At 48.0% G+C, this 18,520-nt stretch overlaps 1 protein-coding gene across 2 annotated transcripts in view; it reads left to right on the top strand.

Moving 5' to 3' along the window:
- Positions 1-11,389: 11,389 nt before the first annotated feature.
- DBN1 (drebrin 1) overlaps positions 11,390-18,520 on the top strand; it is a 54,872-nt gene continuing 47,741 nt past the window's right edge. For both annotated transcript variants that reach the window (XM_075275032.1, XM_075275034.1), the window contains exon 1: positions 11,390-11,557. In XM_075275032.1, the coding sequence (XP_075131133.1) occupies positions 11,472-11,557 (86 nt within the window). In that variant the 5' untranslated portion in view covers positions 11,390-11,471. The remainder of the gene's footprint in view (positions 11,558-18,520) is intronic.

Genomic DNA, 18,520 nt, shown 5'->3' on the forward strand with positions numbered 1-18,520 from the left:
GGACAGGGAGGAGAATAGAAGATGCACACATCCTGTATACAGGGCCAGGGAGGAATATAGAAGATGCACACATCCTGTATATAGGACCAGGGAGAAGTATAGAAGATGCACACATCCTGTGTTATTACATGCAAGGGAGGGCACTATTACAGACTATTACTGTCATACAGTTAATAACTGTCCCCATACAGGTAATGTTATTAACTGGGGGCCCCCTATTACTGTAATAGTGCGTAGTGGCGCCCCCCACAGGTAATATTACTGACAATATTGTAAGCAAATATACCCTAGTGTAACCTAGTACAAGCTCTGGTCTCAGTGAAGGTAATAGTTGGGTTCCTTCTCTATGACAGTACGGTGGCTCAGAGGTAACAATGCTGCCTTGGAAAACGGTTGCCATGAACTTAGCTTAAACCAGGTCACACATCTACATGTAATATGTATGTTCTCCTCCACTTATACATATCTAATGTATTATTTAGCCTTCCTTATACGTGGCAGGGTCTATAGGTACAACTACGAGGCTCTGACTATCATCGGCGTCCTGCAGCATAACATGGGGGTGTAGGGATTTGTATTTCTTAAAATGATAACACGCTGAGACCTTCGGTATCTTAACAATAGTCTTCCTGTTGTTCTGACCTTCATTAGGGTTAAGAAAAGGAATGTCTTTGTACCCGAAAAAAAAAGCCTATCCCACATATATACACGTACCATAGCGTACATATAGCATTTCCTATTCAGACTCTTTTAGTAAATGATCTTTACATTGTTTCCTTATAATAACATATGTAATATCCACCATCTCCTGCTTCGTAGATGCAAAGAACAGGAAACTGTGAGCGGTGTGAAGCCTTGCTGCATATGTATGAGGGTGTATTGTCACCCGACCACCGAGGTGTCTTCACAGCTCCCACATTAGAAAGGCAAGTTAATTATAGCAGAGAAATCAGGCTTCCTCTCCAGTCCTGCAGTCCCGGGGGAAGAAGAAGTCCTCGCAGACTGGAGGTGACATAGCGTTCCTGTTAAAAACCAGAATGAAAGCGCTAAAGCACATCGAATTGGTTCCTACCAACAAGGTCCACCTAGGATGCATCCGAACCATAGAAATCGGTCATCAAAAGATAGATAGACAGATCAGTGATCTTATATTTAGTCTGAATGGAAAACAAATTTTGCACCACCTTATTCTTCTCCATGACAATGTGACCATACCTCCCAACTTTTTAAAAACTGAAAGAGCGATAGTGAATTTAGCCCTGCCCACTTTTATGTTGACTCCACCCATTCTCATTCATTTTTCATGTGCCCGCACACAGTATAATCCTCCTACAGTCACCCGTAAATTATGTCCCCCCCCATCTCTCCCCCAGTTTCATGTCCCCCCTTCCATCTCTGCCCCAGAATCATGTTCCCCCATCTCTGCCCCCAGAATCATGTCCCCCCCATCTCTGTCCCCAGTTTCATATCCCCCCCTTCCATCTCTGCCCCCAGATTCATGTCCCCCCATCTCTTCCCCCAGATTCATGCCCCCCCATCTCTGTCCCCAGATTCATGTCCCCCCATCTCTGTCCCCAGATTCATGTCCCCCCATCTCTGTCCCCAGATTCATGTCCCCCCATCTCTTCCCCAGATTCATGTCCCCCATCTCTGCCCCCAGATTCATGTCCCCCCCATCTCTTCCCCCAGATTCATGTCCCCCATCTCTGCCCCCAGATTCATGCCGTTCCCCCCCTTCATCTGCCCCCAGTTTCATGGACCCCCTTCATTATGTTCCACCTCAATGTTTAACACAAAAAAACCACTTATACTCACCTTTACCTCGCACCCCCGCCGCTCTCTCCGCAGTTTCACTCACAGAGTTGTAAGTGCGATGTGACGTCATCACATCGTGCTTACACAGCCACTAGTTGGAGCGCTGTGGCAAAGCAAGGAGCTGAGCTGTAAAAGCTCCTTGTTTTAGTCGCGTATGTATGTCCTCCGGACGCAGATCTGAGTTGAAGTCGGGACGTACCTCCCGCCAACCGGGACAGGACACCGAAGTCGTGAATGTCCCGCGGAAATCGGGACAGTTGGGAGGTATGTGTGACTATTGTGATATCAAGTCATGTTCCTACATATTGTCGTCAGAACCTCAAATCAGGTCTTAGTCCTGGTTCACTTCTGCGTTCGGTATTCCGTTCAGGGATATACGCATTAAAAAGCGGCTAGCTAAGAAACCACACGGACCCCATAGACCTGGGGTGCTCACACTTGTTCAGCATGCGAGCTACTTATAAAATGACCAAGTCAAAATGATCTACTGTGTGGGCAGGGCACGGACGGCGCTGCAGGAGCTGGAGGGGAGACTGCGCTGCTCTGTGTGGCGAGTATGTCGGCTGTATGTCATAGGGAGCGGATACAAGGCGCAGCATGAATAATGTCATTGTAATACACGGGTATATGATGTGTGCGGAGTCAGACTGCAGGCTACTATGGAGGAGGAGAGACTGTCACGGAGGGACCTGGCGGACACAGGGAGCGCCATAGACCCATACTTTCTTTACGATCAACCAGTAGATCGCACTCGCTGCCATAGATTAGAATGGAATCCGTGTGTTTTCCGTGCGGTGTCCTGCACCACTTTTAGAGTATATTGTGGGAAAAAACACCGATATTATGGCAAAAACTCTTTGCAGCATGTCTATTATTTTCATGGCTTTTCAGTAAGCAATGTGTATTGGGCCAGATAGGATCACTAGGAAATTATCAAATGAGGCAAATATAAAGTGTAATATTCAATAATGTCTCAAGCACACAAATGTAAAAGAAAAAACACAAGTAATAAAATAAGTATGTAATATTATAAATACAAAAAACCTGTGCAGCAGAATACCATCTACTGTATCTGTGCCAGAAGACTGGCATAGAGGGATTCTGTGCACTACTAGCCTCTTAACTACCACTTAGTTTAGAACAGCATAGTGAAGAAGCAGCAATTATTTGAGTGTCTTTTCTATTCCCCTCTTCATAGACTAATATGAAGAAAGTAACCGCCTAAAAAGTAGTGAAGAAAACATCGTTCTTTAATGAATCCTATCCTAAATGTGAAAGTTTGTGTGTTTGGATGTTTGTTCCTGAATCACGCGAAAATGGCTGCATGCAATTACCTCACATTTAGCACATACATAGCATGGACCCTGGAATGAAACATAGGCTACGTTAAAAGTCGGTAAGTAGTCACACCACGCCACCGCTAACGCCGAAACGTTGCTCCCGGTAGGCTGAAGGACCTGAGATGACATCAGGCCCTTCAGACATTCGCCGATTTGATCGCGGCACTATGTGGACGGAGTTAAGGAGACTCAACCAGCAGGAGAATATGGCCAAAAGGACACATGCAGCCGTGCTTAGCAGGCCCCGACGTGGGCATCAGCTGTGGCGGGCTGTGACTCTGACGTCTGCCAGTACTGTTTGGCCATTGGTGGGTGTGCGGCGGGGGACAGCCAGTACTGTTGGTATCATGCCGGATGTGTGGGGCGCCGCACATTGTATCGGGTGCACATAGTCGGAAAGTACGCTGGGTGATTCTGCACTCTTACTTTTGCTGCGGGAGAGGGGGCCATGCGGGAGTAGTGGGGGTTGGGGAGGGTGGGGGCTAAGCAGCGGCTGAGGGGGCAGGGGGGCCGCATGAGGGTGGCGGAGTGGCTGGGTGAGGGTAGGGGCTGCGGAGCTGGGGGAGGGGGGCCGCACAGGGGTGGGCAAAGGGAGGGGGAAGCATGAGTGTTGGAGGGAGTGTGCGCGCCAGAGGGGAGTGTGTGTGTGTGTGTGTGTGTGTGTGAGAGAGGGAGGGGGTGCGACGTTAGGTGGGTTAGGGGCACGGCTGGGTAGACTGCGCATATACTCACATGCAACACAGCTGGCACGTGGGCGCAGGCGCTTCATAGCCAGCAGCTATCGCATACACAGATGCAGGTAAGCGCAAGCGCCAAGTTGCGGACGAAGTCGCGGGCAACGCTAGTTAGATATTACAGTGTTTCGTAGATTAACCTGTACTATTCATTTAGGAAAAGTTGTGGTGATACACTAATTATTTTCCCTTTGTCCTACCATAAAAAAACATATATTGTAAAAAAAAAAAAAAATCCCGTAAAGCCCTGGCGGCCATTACTATAAAGGTAAGATAAGTTATACCCATTTCTCCAGCACAAATACAAAATACCGTAACTAACAATGGCCTGGTCAGTAAGGCACGAAGCATATATACTGAGAATAGGTTAGGCATACTTGTTCCTTCTCTTCTTGCCGTTTATTTTTCGTTTATGCCCAAAATATCACTCCCTGAGTTTCTGGATTACTTGTATTGATGTTTTATATAAGGCAGCAATCAATTCGGATACACATGGATACAAGTATATAGAGAAATTATAGCCATATGGTCCTGGTAAGTGCAGAAGATCTCCAAGACTGCTTGAGAAACTGAAGACTTCCTTGGTACTTGGTCCTCTCGCATTACACCCTGTTATGTCCTCTTCACATCTGTCACATTCTGTGCTATTCCCTGAGACATAAATTGAAGACCCAGCCCTGACGTGCGCAGGATATGTGCTGTGCATTACCCTGTATAGGAGATAGCGTCATAAAGTATGGTGGAAGACCTCGACCAAACGACCCCCCTCCACATACCTGCGTGCTCTATTACGCCCCATAGTGGCCCCTGCACACAGTATTATCCCCCATAGTGGCCCCTGCACACAGTATTATACCCCACAGTGGCCCCAGTACACAGTATTATCCCCCATAGTGGTCCCTGCACATACTATTATGCCCCATAGTGGCCCCAGTACACAGTATTATCCCCCATAGTGGTCCCTGCACATACTATTATGCCCCATAGTGGCCCCTGCACACAGTATTATGCCCCATAGTGGCCCCTGCACACAGTATTATGCCCCATAGTGGCCCCTGCACACAGTATTATCCCCCATAGTGGCCCCTGCACACAGTATTATACCCCATAGTGGCCCCTGCACACAGTATTATGCCCCATAGCGGCCCCTGCACACAGTATTATGCCCCATAGTGGCCCCTGCACACAGTATTATGCCCCATAGTGGCCCCTGCACACAGTATTATGCCCCATAGTGGCCCCTGTACACAGTATTATGCCTTATAGTGGCCCATGCACATACTATTATGCCCCATAGTGGCCCCTGCACACAGTATTATGCCCCATAGTGGCCCCTGCACACAGTATTATCTCCCATAGTGGCCCCTGCACATACTATTATGCCCCATAGTGGCCCCTGCACACAGTATTATGCCCCATAGTGGCTCCTGCACACAGTATTATCCCCCATAGTGGTCCCTGCACATACTATTATGCCCCATAGTGGCCCCAGTACACAGTATTATCTCCCATAGTGGCCCCTGCACACAGTATTATCCCCCATAGCGGCCCCTGCACACAGTATTATCTCCCATAGTGACCCCTGCACATACTATTATGCCCCATAGTGGCCCATGCACACAGTATTATCTCCCATAGTGGCCCCTGCACATACTATTATGCCCCATAGTGGCCCCTGCACACAGTATTATGCCCCATAGTGGCCCCAGTACACAGTATTATGCCCCATAGTGGCCCCTGCACACAGTATTATACCCCATAGTGGCCCCTGCACACAGTATTATCCCCCATAGTGGCCCCTGCACATACTATTATGCCCCATAGTGGCCCCAGTACACAGTATTATGCCATACTAGCTGGTACCCGCGACTTCGTCTGCGGTGATTGTAGAAGTGGGTATATACAGGCGCGGGTAAGGTTTTCATACTGTGTATAAGGTATGGGATATGAAATGTAACTTTGTATCTTGTTGTTTCTGTAATTCAGAGAATACGTGAGACTTTTGTGTTGAAGTTACTTTGTATTTGAGCTGCTATATATACGGTGTTGTGAGAAACTTTACATAGTGTCTTTGGGACAGAAGTATTTGAAGTTAACCCTTTCCCGCCGATGGCATTTTTTGATTTTCGTTTTTGACTCCCCTCCTTCTAAACCCCATAACTTTTTTATTTCTCCGCTCCCAGAGTCATATGAGATCTTAATTTTTCCTGGGACAAATTTTTCTTCATGATGCCACCATTATTTATTCTATATAATGTACTGGGAAGCAGGGAAAAAATTCAGAATGGGGTGGATTTGACGAAAAATGCATTTCTGCGACTTTCTTACAGGCTTTGGTTTTACAGCGTTCATTGTGCAGCCAAAATGACATGTCCCCTGTATTCTGTGTTTCATTACGATTCCGGGGATACCAAATTGATATGGTTTTATTTACATTTTGACCCCTTAAAAAAATCCCAAACTGTGTTAAAAAAAAGTATTTTTTTGAAAAGTCGCCATATTCCGACAGCCATAACTTTTTTATACGTGCGTGTACGGGGATGTATAGGGCGTCTTTTTTTGCGGGACCGGGTGTACTTTGTAGTTCTACCATTTTCGGGAAATGTTATTGCTTTGATCACTTTTTATTCAAATTTTTATCAGAATCAAAACAGTGAAAAAATGGCGGTTTGGCATTTTTGACCATTTTTCCCGCTACGGCGTTTACTGAACAGGAAAAATATTTGTGTAGCTTTGTAGAGCGGCCGATTTTGGACGCGAGGATACCTAACATGTATGTGTTTCACAGTTTTTAACTACTTTTATATGTGTTCTAGGGAAAGGGGGGTGATTTGAATTTTTAATCCTTTTTATTTATTTTTTTTTAATATTTTTTTTACTTTTTTTAAACTTTTTTTTGCATTTATTAGACCGCCTAGGGGTATTGACATGGGTGGGCGGTGTCGCGGATAGTCAGAGTGGTGGGGGTCGGCAAACATGGCTGCTCCGGAGCATTAAAGAGAGCCTCCTGGAGAATCATTAAGGTGAGGGGCAAAGTGGCAAAGTATATGTATGTGATTGTGTGGGGTTAGGGGCGAGGCCGTAGAGGGTAATATGAATTTTGTGGCTTGCTATGGTCCAAAGTGTGTGAGATTGCAGAGATGGTGGTGTGAGTTTGGGTTTTGTGGGGGTCCTGGCACAAACATCCGAACATGCAAACATCCAAACACACAAACCCACAAACTTTCACATTTATAATATTAATAGGATAGTGGCCCCTGCACACAGTATAATGCCCATAGTGGCCCCTGCACACAGTATAATGCCCATAGTGGCCCCTGCACACAGTATTATGCCCCATAGTGGCCCCAGTACACAGTATTATGTCCCATAGTGGCCCCAGTACACAGTATAATGCCCATAGTGGCCCCTGCACATACTATTATGCCCCATAGTGGCCCCTGCACACAGTATTATCTCCCATAGTGGCTCCTGCACACAGTATTATCCCCCATAGTGGCCCCTGCACACAGTATTATGTCCCATAGTGGCCCCAGTACACAGTATAATGCCCATAGTGGCCCCTGCACACAGTATTATCCCCCATAGTGGCCCCTGCACACAGTATTATGTCCCATAGTGGCCCCAGTACACAGTATTATCCCCCATAGTGGCCCCAGCACACAGTATTATCCCCCATAGTGGCCCCAGTACACAGTATTATCCCCCATAGTGGCCCCTGCACACAGTATTATGTCCCATAGTGGCCCCAGTACACAGTATTATCCCCCATAGTGGCCCCAGTACACAGTATTATCCCCCATAGTGGCTCCTGCATACAGTATTATGCCCCATAGTGGCTCCTGCATACAGTATAATGCCCCATAGTGGCCCCTGCATACAGTATTATCCCCCATAGTGGCCCCTGCACACAGTATTATCCCCATAGTGGCCCCTGCACACAGTATTATCCCCCATAGTGGCTCCTGCACACAGTATTATGCCCCATAGTGGCTCTGCACACAGTATAATGCCACATAGTGGCCCCTGCACACAGTATTATACCCCACTGTGGATACCCATGAACAATTATTATACTCTGGGTTCTTTTCAGACCCCAGAATATAATAATCGAAGACCCAAGGGGGGATACAAACATAAAAAAGACTGTCACTGACTGAACTGACGCCAACAGATCCTTCTGCCATCTAAGAGAAAACCGATACCACTAGTATGTGACAGATGGGGGGATATTTGCATCAGCTAAGTCATCCTCTAGTTAACAAAGATTCATTAGTGTATGGGTTAGCACAATGCTATAAGGGACCCTCCATATATGGGATGTTACAAATTCACTGCTACAAGGGTTCCACATTAAACAATGCCAAAACTATGAGGATTCGTCGATTAAGATGTTAATCTGTTTCCTCTTAGTCCTAACAGCAGCACAAGCAGGGTATTTCTCCCCACATTGTGGTGCTGGTAGGACGTCAGGGAATCTTGCCCAGTATTTCAGCACAGACCTCTCAGGAAGACGCGTCCTCCATTTCTAGTGCCCACCAGTAGGATTAATTCTAGGGTCCCAACATAAAGATAAGTTCTAGTACGACTTTTGTATGACTTTGTCTCCCATTTGTTTGTTTTTTTCGTATTAGCCTACTTCCTGGCTCTTGCCTCAGATTAGGGTTTGCTATGTGAATAGTGATGTGGGCCCCACAGGGCCAGTAAGGAGACAGGGCCTAGGGGGGAGGATAGTGGTTGACCTGCAACTGTATCGTTGTCATCCTGGCACAGGTAAAGATGTGGATAGGATTCGCTAGAATTCCGTCCACCTTGAGGTGATTGTAAAACACCGTGACCCCAGCCTAAGAAGGACGTCCCACATTATTAAGCAAGCAACAGGATTCAAGCGGAATTTTTAATGAGCACAATTTAACTATGCATGGCTACAACCCTACAAGAGGGCACAGGGACTTCCTCCCCGAGTGTTTTTTTCTGTCTTGTGTTGCTGGACAGGTGGGGAGGATTCTGTGTCCTCCATAGAGTTGGGGCCCAGGGTCTTACCTGGGTTTTCTGATGTCTGTCTTCTTTTTGGATCAGCTTCTTGCAGGGGCCGTTTCCTCTGACCTTCTTTTGCTCGTCCTGGGGGATGGGGGGGGGGGGAGAGAAGTGGGTATATTGTTATTGTATATTGCAGATCTGCGCTGAAGCCTCCCTCTCCTCCCAGTTAACTTTTGGGAAGCATTATAGATTAAAGGGATCCTATCACTCAGACATGATTTTTTCTAAGTACCACGTCAGAATAGCCGCCGTTCGTCTACAATCCCGGTTCTTGTCGGTATGCTAATGAGTTCACTCGCAGCACTGGGGACGGGTCCTAGTGCTCAGACAGCACTGGGGGCGTCCCCAATGCTGCGAGAGAACTCTCTCCAGCGCCGCCTCCTCTTCTTCAGCAGCGTCACCTTCAGCCTCTTCTTCCAGCGGTGGCTTGTAACTTCTAAGTCTTTGGGCAGAGCAGGCTGCGCATGCCTACAGACCAGGTGAAAATGGCCGCTTCCAATACTGTGCAAGCGGCCATTTTCTTGTGGCCTGTGGGCATGCACCGTCTGCTCTGCCCAAAGACTTAGAAGTTACAAACCACTACTGGAAGAAGAGGCTGAAGGTGACGCTGCTGAAGCAGAGGATGCGGCGCTGAAGAGAGTTCTCTCGCAGCATTGGGGACGCCCCCAGTGCTGCCTGAGCGCTGGGGCCCGCCCCCAGTGCTGCGAGAGAGCTCATTAGCATATCGATAAGAACCGGGATTGTAGGCGAACGGCAGCGCAGAGAAGACAACGAAAGGTAGGAGACAAATAGCCTTTCTTAAGGCTATTCCGACGTGGTACCTAGAAAAAAAATCATGTCTGAGTAATAGGATCCCTTTAAACTCACGGGCTTCAGAGGCCACTGCCTTTGAGCGATCAGTTTTAAGTTCTATAAGGCGAGAAAACCCTCCCTAAGGGGATTATTTGCCATCTCCCATATTGTGCTGCTGTAGGACTACAGGGAATCGTTGATTATGCAGATAATCTGTTTTCCCTAAGTCCTAACAGCAGCACAAGGCTTCCCTCCCTATTACCTTTATATTACTCTTGTAGGGGGGAGGTCTTTGTGCCCTCTTATATACAGTCCATAACCACAGCTATTGGGTTTTTCTATGGGATATAACACTACAACTACTTTGGGGTTCCCTTGTATTATGGAATATTACACTACCAATGTTATGGGGTCCTCACCCATTATGGGATATAACATTACCAATGTTATGGGGTCCCCTACTATTATGGGATATAACACTACCAATACTATAGGGGTCCTCATCCACTATAGGGTATTACACTACCAATGTTATGGGGTCCTCACCCATTATGGGATATTACACTACCATTGCTATTGGGGTCCCCTATTATTATGGGATATAACACTACCAATACTATAGGGGTCCTCACCCATTATGGGATATAACACTATCAATGTTATGGGGTCCTCTACCATTATGGGATGTACCACTACCATTGCTATTGGGGTCCCCTATTATTATGGGACGTACCACTACCAGTTCCTGCACCCCCTGAGGTAAGTGTATGGCTCCCCTATTATTATGGGATGTACCACTACCAATACTATAGGGGTCCTCTACCATTATGGGATATACCACTACCATTGCTATTGGGGTCCCCTATTATTATGGGATATAGCACTACCATTGCTATTGGTGTCCCCTATTATTATGGGACGTACCACTACCAGTTCCTGCACCCCCTGAGGTAAGTGTATGGGTCCACTATTATTATGGGATATACCACTACCATTGCTATTGGGGTCCCCTATTATTATGGGATATACCACTACCAATGTTATGGGGTCCCCTATTATTATGGGACGTACCACTACCAGTTCCTGCACCCCCTGAGGTAAGTGTATGGCTCCCCTATTATTATGGGATGTACCACTACCAATACTATAGGGGTCCTCTACCATTATGGGATATACCACTACCATTGCTATTGGGGTCCCCTATTATTATGGGATATAGCACTACCATTGCTATTGGGGTCCCCTATTATTATGGGACGTACCACTACCAGTTCCTGCACCCCCTGAGGTAAGTGTATGGGTCCACTATTATTATGGGATATACCACTACCATTGCTATTGGGGTCCCCTATTATTATGGGATATACCACTACCATTGCTATTGGGCTCCCCTATTATTATGGGATATACCACTACCAATGTTATGGGGTCCCCTATTATTATGGGACGTACCACTACCAGTTCCCGCACCCCCTGAGGTAAGTGTATGGCTCCCCATTTGCAGCCTCACACCCTGACCCCCGCCTGTGGCAGACGCGCTACGTCCTATTGGTCCGGGCAGATGGCTGCTATTGGCTCGGGCCGTCCCTGCACTAGGACCCCGCAGCTCCCCCTCCCGCCCCGGCCCTCCCCCTCCCCAGCTGCAGTTACTGCCTCCCTCCACCTCTCTCCATCTCTCTCCTCCTCATCCCTCCCTCAGTCCGCTGCCTCGTCTCTCCATCCCCCGGCACACAGTCAGCCTGCAGCCGGCATGGCCTCCGTTAGCTTCAAAGCCCATCGCCTGGAGCTGCTGGCTGCCTACCATGATGTCATTCAGGAGCAGACCCCCATAGACTGGTGAGTAGCAGCGGCATTAGGACTGTGCTGTGCCCGGGCTAATGGTGGGGGGCACCTGGCACTGTGGGCACGTGTGCGGGCACTGCATTGTGCTGCAGGATCGGGGGGCACTCAGCATGGCGGGGGTGACATTGGCAGCCTTTATAGGGCATCCTGCATGGGGCATCTGATAAAATGGTGCAGTACATAAGGTAATGTGGAGGGATAGGGCAGGGCTGGGGGAGGGGCCTTCATCCCTGCAGGGATTGGGGTGTCTGGCATATAGGGCACCACTACTATGGCTGGTAGTCAGGAGGATGCAGACTGTGCCCACAGCTGGCATAGCCTAAGTGATGCATGGCACATGATGGTATGAGGGGTGGGGTGCAGCATTGTCCACATTGTTTGGGCCACCTGTCAAGGTATAGGACCTGTCGGTGGGCATTCAGGGACTGGCACAGGGATTGGAGGCCTGATGGGATCATTGATTTATGGTCGGCCGCACTTGTGCCCCCTTTTCATTGTTGTGGGGTCTTTGCAGCTGGACGCTCAGGAGGATGCTGCATTGGCATGACACCCAGCTGCCCTAGGATGCTGAGCAGTGCGGAGGGTCTGCCTCTTTGTGTCTGCTGGAGGGTGGGTCACAACATAGCAAAGAGTCCAGGGCTCCGCTCTGTTATCTGAGATGATTTAGGGGGGATTGTGTGGGAGGGGACCTTGGGGAGACATTGAGAACTTACATTTTGGGTGGGGAAGGCACGGAGAGGGGGGAGGGGGGGTGAGATCAGACAAATCATTACAGCATGTGAAAAAAATGGTTGAGATCAGCTCCTAGGATTGCTGGAACTTCCTCGGGCTAGCATCGCCTTAGGGGTTCATTTACCTTTTTTGGAGGTAACGGCGTGCACCCCGGTACGGAGGGATAGAGGAAACCTGTGGGGGACGATGCGGCTGCATTACTAAAGCTCCGGGCCGGCTCTGGCTATTGAATTGTCCTCTTGGCTCGCAGTCCCTATTGCTCGCTATTACCTCATCCCTTTATTTCTTCTTATTGTTCCCGGTTTGTTTGCTTTGCCCGGTACATTTTGTCTTTTATTTTTGTTCCTTCTACGTATCTGTGTCCCATCAGTGTCACAGATTTCGGATTTTCTCCAGTTCTTGGGATATTTGTCTTACAATGGAGCCAATGCAACAGATCAATTGTGTGTATATCTATCTCTCCCCATATAGATATCCGAGCACTGTCCTGCGTCTTGTTACGTTGTCGCACTCACGCACGCACCCACCCCCACGTGCTTTATTGCCTTTGTCTTGTATTTCTGGATAACTTGTTGCAGCGTTGCACTTTCAGATAGTCCTCACTATTTTTTGGCATTTCCAAACCCCCTTCCTCCAACCCTCTCGCTTTTCTTTATCTCCGTCCACATTCTTGAGCTTGTTGCGCCAAACAACGTCTGTCCTATCTGGATTCTGGAAGGAATTTTCCATGTAATATGGCTCGATAGTGTAGAAAAATGGCCCTACCTGTATACTCACATATGCCATAGCTGGGGGTCACACTACTTGGACCCTCCATTGATGGTCACACATACATTAAAGTTTTTAGCAGAGTGCTATTTTTGGTTATCGCATTCCCCATAGAGATTAAATGGAGCACCAGCGCACAATGTGGTAGGGGTCCCAATGGTGCAAATGTCAATGAGAAGTTGTTATTGGGGGTAACCCCTTTTAAAGAGAACGTAACTAATCTCCAAAAGTGGTAATTGGGCACCTCCTTACTCAATAGGCGAGTGTGTCCTGGTTCTACTCCAATTCCAGACCCCCCAACACCTTGACCCTCACCTACATTCCCGCTACCTTGTCTATTTTGCATTGTACTAGACCGCCATACCATGGTGTATCCAAGTTCACGTCTAGACTGCGCTCCACCCACCGTTCTTGTTCCTCGTCTTTGCCAGGCCCAACCCTTGGGTTCCTCATCTAGGCCCACACCTCCTTTGATTCCAACTTAAGATCCTTGGGACTTTGTGAGTTTCTTGCGCCGTTGAGGAGCCGCCTGATAGAGCTTCGTAGTTTCAATTTCACGGGATAAGCTAGGAATACAGCGACGCATTTTCTGGCACGTTTCCCTTTTGTTTTTCGTTCACTAATGAAATCTGAGTCCTCCATCCAGGAGATGCTGAGATTGGCGGCGAGCTGAGCTTCACCGCGTTACACGTATGGCTGTACTTAGCCAGGGATACAGCTGTGTCTTGTACCACTGCATTGTCCTGACATCCGATCATTGGCGGCAGCAGCTGGTGTCTGATGATGGCGCTCTCTCTGTGATCTGTAGGGCCATCATAAATTATATTGACATTGATTCTCGAGTACAAGTTCTACATTCATAACTATTAGTCCTTGAGGTGTCCTCTTCCGTCAAGTTGGTAAAAATTCTTTTTATTTGTACTTTTCTTCCCTTATATTGCTTTAAGTGAAACGTGTGCACCCAGCTTCTCCAGATTCCTGAATGGCTATTTAGCTGTAGTAGTGAGAGGTCATAAAATGGTGGCCATCGTAGTTTTTACCCTACCAGTAGGGTCGGGCGATTTGTAAAGTCGGCTCAATCCATTGACGTGAACTCGCATAGATTATGTCTATAGGAGACGCCATTGGCTCAATATACGATAGATATAGATCGATATGACATAATAGATATGTCACTAGCTGTATACCATCCGATCAGGATCACTAGCATGGCTATATCCTAATAAATGTGTGAATAGCCTGACACGGTGGCATTTCCATTCCCCTTACAATTAAAGGGATTTTCTTTTTGCTTCTTCTTACTGATGACTTATTCACTGAGTCATCAGTATCTTATTGGGGGGGGGTCCTGACACTTGGACTTGCACCTTACAGGCCAAAGCCTTTCACCATTTCCACCAACTCCAGTTCTTAGCATCGGTTAATCGACATGGTTCCACTGATTCCAGCACATTTTTTTCTCTAGCCCCCACCATTCCTGAGCAATCAATGCAATTTTGATGCGTCATGGGCTACTTAGTCTCTGTGCTGTCAGGGGGGCGTGACTCAGAGCACCAATCAGATATCGGACACACCCCTTGTCTGCTCCTACATGACCCCGCCCACCTGACAGTACAGAGGCTAAATAGCATATCAGGCACCAAAACTAACGGCATTGACTGCTCAGGAAAGAAGGGAACTAAAGAAAAAATTACAACTGTGCCAGAATTGTAGGAACAGCGACTACTAAAGAGGACCTTTAAAGAGGACCTTTCACCACTTTTGGGCGCATGCAGTGTTATATACTGCCAGAAAGCCGACAGTGCGCTGAATTCAGCGCACTGTCGGCTTTCCCGATCTGTGCCCGGTGTAAAGAGCTTACGGTGCCGGTACCGTAGTGCTCTATGGTCAGAAGCGCGTTTCTGACCATTAGCCAGAGACGTCCTTCTGCCTCGCGGCGCCAATCGCGCTGTGCTGTGGAGCGGGGAGGAACGCCCTCCTCCCGCTCCTGATAATGCTCGTCTATGGACGAGCGGTGTGAGCAGAGGGAGGGGGCGTTCCTCCCCGCTCCACAGCACAGCGCGATAGGCGCCGCGAGGCAGAAGGACGTCTCTGGCTAATGGTCAGAAACGCCCTTCTGACCATAGAGCACTACGGTACCGGCACCGTAAGCTCTGTACACCGGGCACAGATCGGGAAAGCCGACAGTGCGCTGAATTCAGCGCACTGTCGGCTTTCTGGCAGTATATAACACTGCATGCGCCCAAAAGTGGTGAAAGGTCCTCTTTAAAGGGATTCTACCATTGAAACTTTTTTTTGTGTGGATAAGACATCGGAATCACCTTTAGAAAGGCTATTCGTCTCTTACCTTTAGACGTGGTCTCCGCCGCGCCGTTCCTTAGAAATACCGGTTTTTACCAGTATGCAAATTAGTTCTCTCGCAGCGATGAGGGCGTCCCCACCGCTGCCAGAGAATTGTCTCCAGCGCTGCCTTCTTCTTTGTCCGCAGCGTCATCTTCAATGTCTTCCGGCGCAGGCTCGTAACTTCTAGCAGAGCAGACTGCGCAGGCGCACAAGTCAAGGGAAAATGGCTGCTTGCACAGTATCGTTAGCGGCCATTTTCCCGTGGCCTGCACAGTCTGCTCTGCTAGGCTACGAGCCTGCGCCAGAAGAAGACATTGAACATGACGCGGCGGGCGAAAAAGGAGGCGGCGCTTGGAGACACTTCTCTGGCAGCGGTGCTGTTTGAGCGCTGGGGCCTGCCCCCATCGCTGCGAGAGAACTCATTTGCATACCGTTAAAAACCAGTATTTCTGAGGAACGGCGCAGCGGAGACCACGCCTAAAGGTAAGAGACGAATAGCCTTTCTAAAGGCGATTCCGATGTCTTATCCACAAAAAAAAAAAAAAAAAAAGTTTTAATGGTAGAATCCCTTTAATGTCCTCAGCAATCTGCGGTATTATATACCGATAGAAAGCCAACAATGCACTGAATGTGCCCCAGTGCTGGAAATATTGGTGCCATTGATTTTGGCACCGATATCTCCCCACTGTCACAAGTGCAGGCTTTACAGCATAGCGTCATCGCTGGTCGGTAATGAACGTCCCCTCTGACAGTACAAGGCTATGTTAGCGTACAGTTAGGGGGGGGGGGGGGCGTTCCTCACATTTGAGCAATGACACTAGGCTTTAAGGCCTGCCCTTCTGACAGTGGGGAAATATCGGTGCTGAATTAAAGGCACTGATCAGCGCACAGTTGGCTTTTTAGCAGTATATAATACTGTACAACATCGAGGACTTGAAAGGTGAACACAAAAAGTCGGTCTTGGTGGAGGTGGTGAAAGGTCTACTTTAAGGTGTGTCCTTACTCCCTGACCACTTGATTCAGCAAACTGGTAATGGGCACAGACCAGGTTTAACAATCAGCCGAAGGATCCACCATACAGGCATGTTCTGAACATACGTGTTGTACGGACTTGTAACACAGCACCTATAAAAGTATACGGGCCCATTCTGCATTACTGTGCCTTCCATATACATCTGTGAGCCATTGTCATGGTCTACTGCTTTGCTTATTACATAGGTATTAAGTCTAGTTGCGAACATGTCAGAAAATCACATATGGCGGCACGTGGAACAATTATTGCTTTGTAATATGGAACCGTAGGGAATCCTTGTGCGTAAGGCCTCAAGTGAAGCAGCTTTGAGTAAACCCATTATGGTATAGTGTGGATTTCGCTGGTGTGTAAGCTGGTTGTGTAGATGATGTTTATTGGGACATTTGCGCACCTCTACAATTCGCGTCCTACCTTCGTATTCTAGGTCTTGTCTATGCAGCTCGCCCATTATGACACACCTCCTCTATTTTACCCATCAATATTCAATACATTCCAAATATCACAATTATTTAGGAATGAAACGTGTTTTTAGTGTCTGTTCCCATATGGTGTTTGCTGCAATTTTCATCAAATGGATGCCTTTTTATTGAAAATTTTGTTATGCAAAATCACATTATGCAAAAATTCTTCTGTCTCCTATTATCATTTCCTACCCTACCTGGTAAACTACGCAGTTTACTGTCAGATCTGTCAGGCTGGAACTTACAGCTTGGATAAAATGGTTCGACAGACTGTATAATTTTTCAGGGTGCGAGCCCAAGAGCCTGTCATGGCCGTAGAGTACTATGTTCTATATTAGGCTGAGTTCACACGAGGTAGTTCAGGATTTTGGGGCCGTATCCGCCTCAAAATCCTGACCAAAAAGACGGCTCCCATTGAAATCAATAGGAGCTGGTCAGTTCTTTTTTTTCCAGGAGCTGTTTGTTCCGGTTCCCGGGAAAAAAGAAGCGACATGCTCGTTCGCCTCGTGATTCCTCCTGAAGACGCTCCCTCCCGACTAGGCCCATTCATTGGGCCTAATCCAGAGCGGAGTGCACAACCAGTATACTGTGTTGGTTACCCATATTTTGGACCGGAACCTGAGGCGGCCTCCAATGTCCAACCAATGGAGCAAACTTGGAAAATTTCTGATTATCTTGGAATTTTTGTATTTGGATATTTCTACCCTTTTTCCCCAACAGTGCCACACCTGTTCATGGGTTGAGTTTGGTATTGCTGTTCCATCCTCTTTAATAGGCTTGTAGTTAACTTACTTTGCCCATTGCTATCTTCATGGAGGACCTGCAGGTTCCAGGTTGGTTCCAACCCCGGAACACATGATGGAAATTAGTCGCTGCCTCACAAATGGCCTCTTCACTCTATTCTCAATTTCACAGGTATTTACAGCCTCGTTCACACGGTGATAGTAACCGCATATTTTGGTCCTGATTCTGATGTGGGAAGCTGTTTCAGAATAGGACCAAAATGCGTCTGTCGCGGCTTTCCGCTCCAGAGTAGGCCCAAATGAATGTCCTAGTCCGGAGGCTGCTGTTGTGAGGCGGATGCCGGGGCTGAAACAGCCACGGAATCCGCCTGAAGAAAGGGCAGCTCGCTTCTTTTTTTCCGTGAACTGGAACATACCGCTCACCAGGGGTAAACCTAGCCTTTTTGCCGCCTGAGGCAGACAACAGAAAGCCGCCCCCCAATCCCAACCGCTCACTTCCCGTTCCGGGCTGCCGAGATGGTGACGCTAAGCCAGTCCAGGACAGCTTGTCCTGAACTGGCTTAGGTCAGTAAAAATGCCACCCTCCCTGGGGCCCCGGCATAGCGCCGCCTGAAGCGGTCGCCTCATGAGAGCTGCGGCGCTGCCGCTCATGGAAAAAAGGAAGCTAGTGGTCTACATAGACCTCTATCAGGAGGGGGCAGATTCTGAGGTGGATTCAGCATCAAAATCCGCCCTCTCTTGCCCCGTGTGAGTGAGCCCTACCTGTGCCATGTGGGGAGGAAAAATGGTAAAACCAGCCGCCATAGCACAGGTGAATACTTTTGAAAACCTGAGAGGGTGTGGAGGCAGACCAACTTGGGGAGCGAAACAGGTTTTG

Source organism: Leptodactylus fuscus, chromosome 5, assembly GCF_031893055.1.
Source record: "Leptodactylus fuscus isolate aLepFus1 chromosome 5, aLepFus1.hap2, whole genome shotgun sequence".
In the NCBI taxonomy this organism is placed as follows: domain Eukaryota; kingdom Metazoa; phylum Chordata; class Amphibia; order Anura; family Leptodactylidae; genus Leptodactylus; species Leptodactylus fuscus.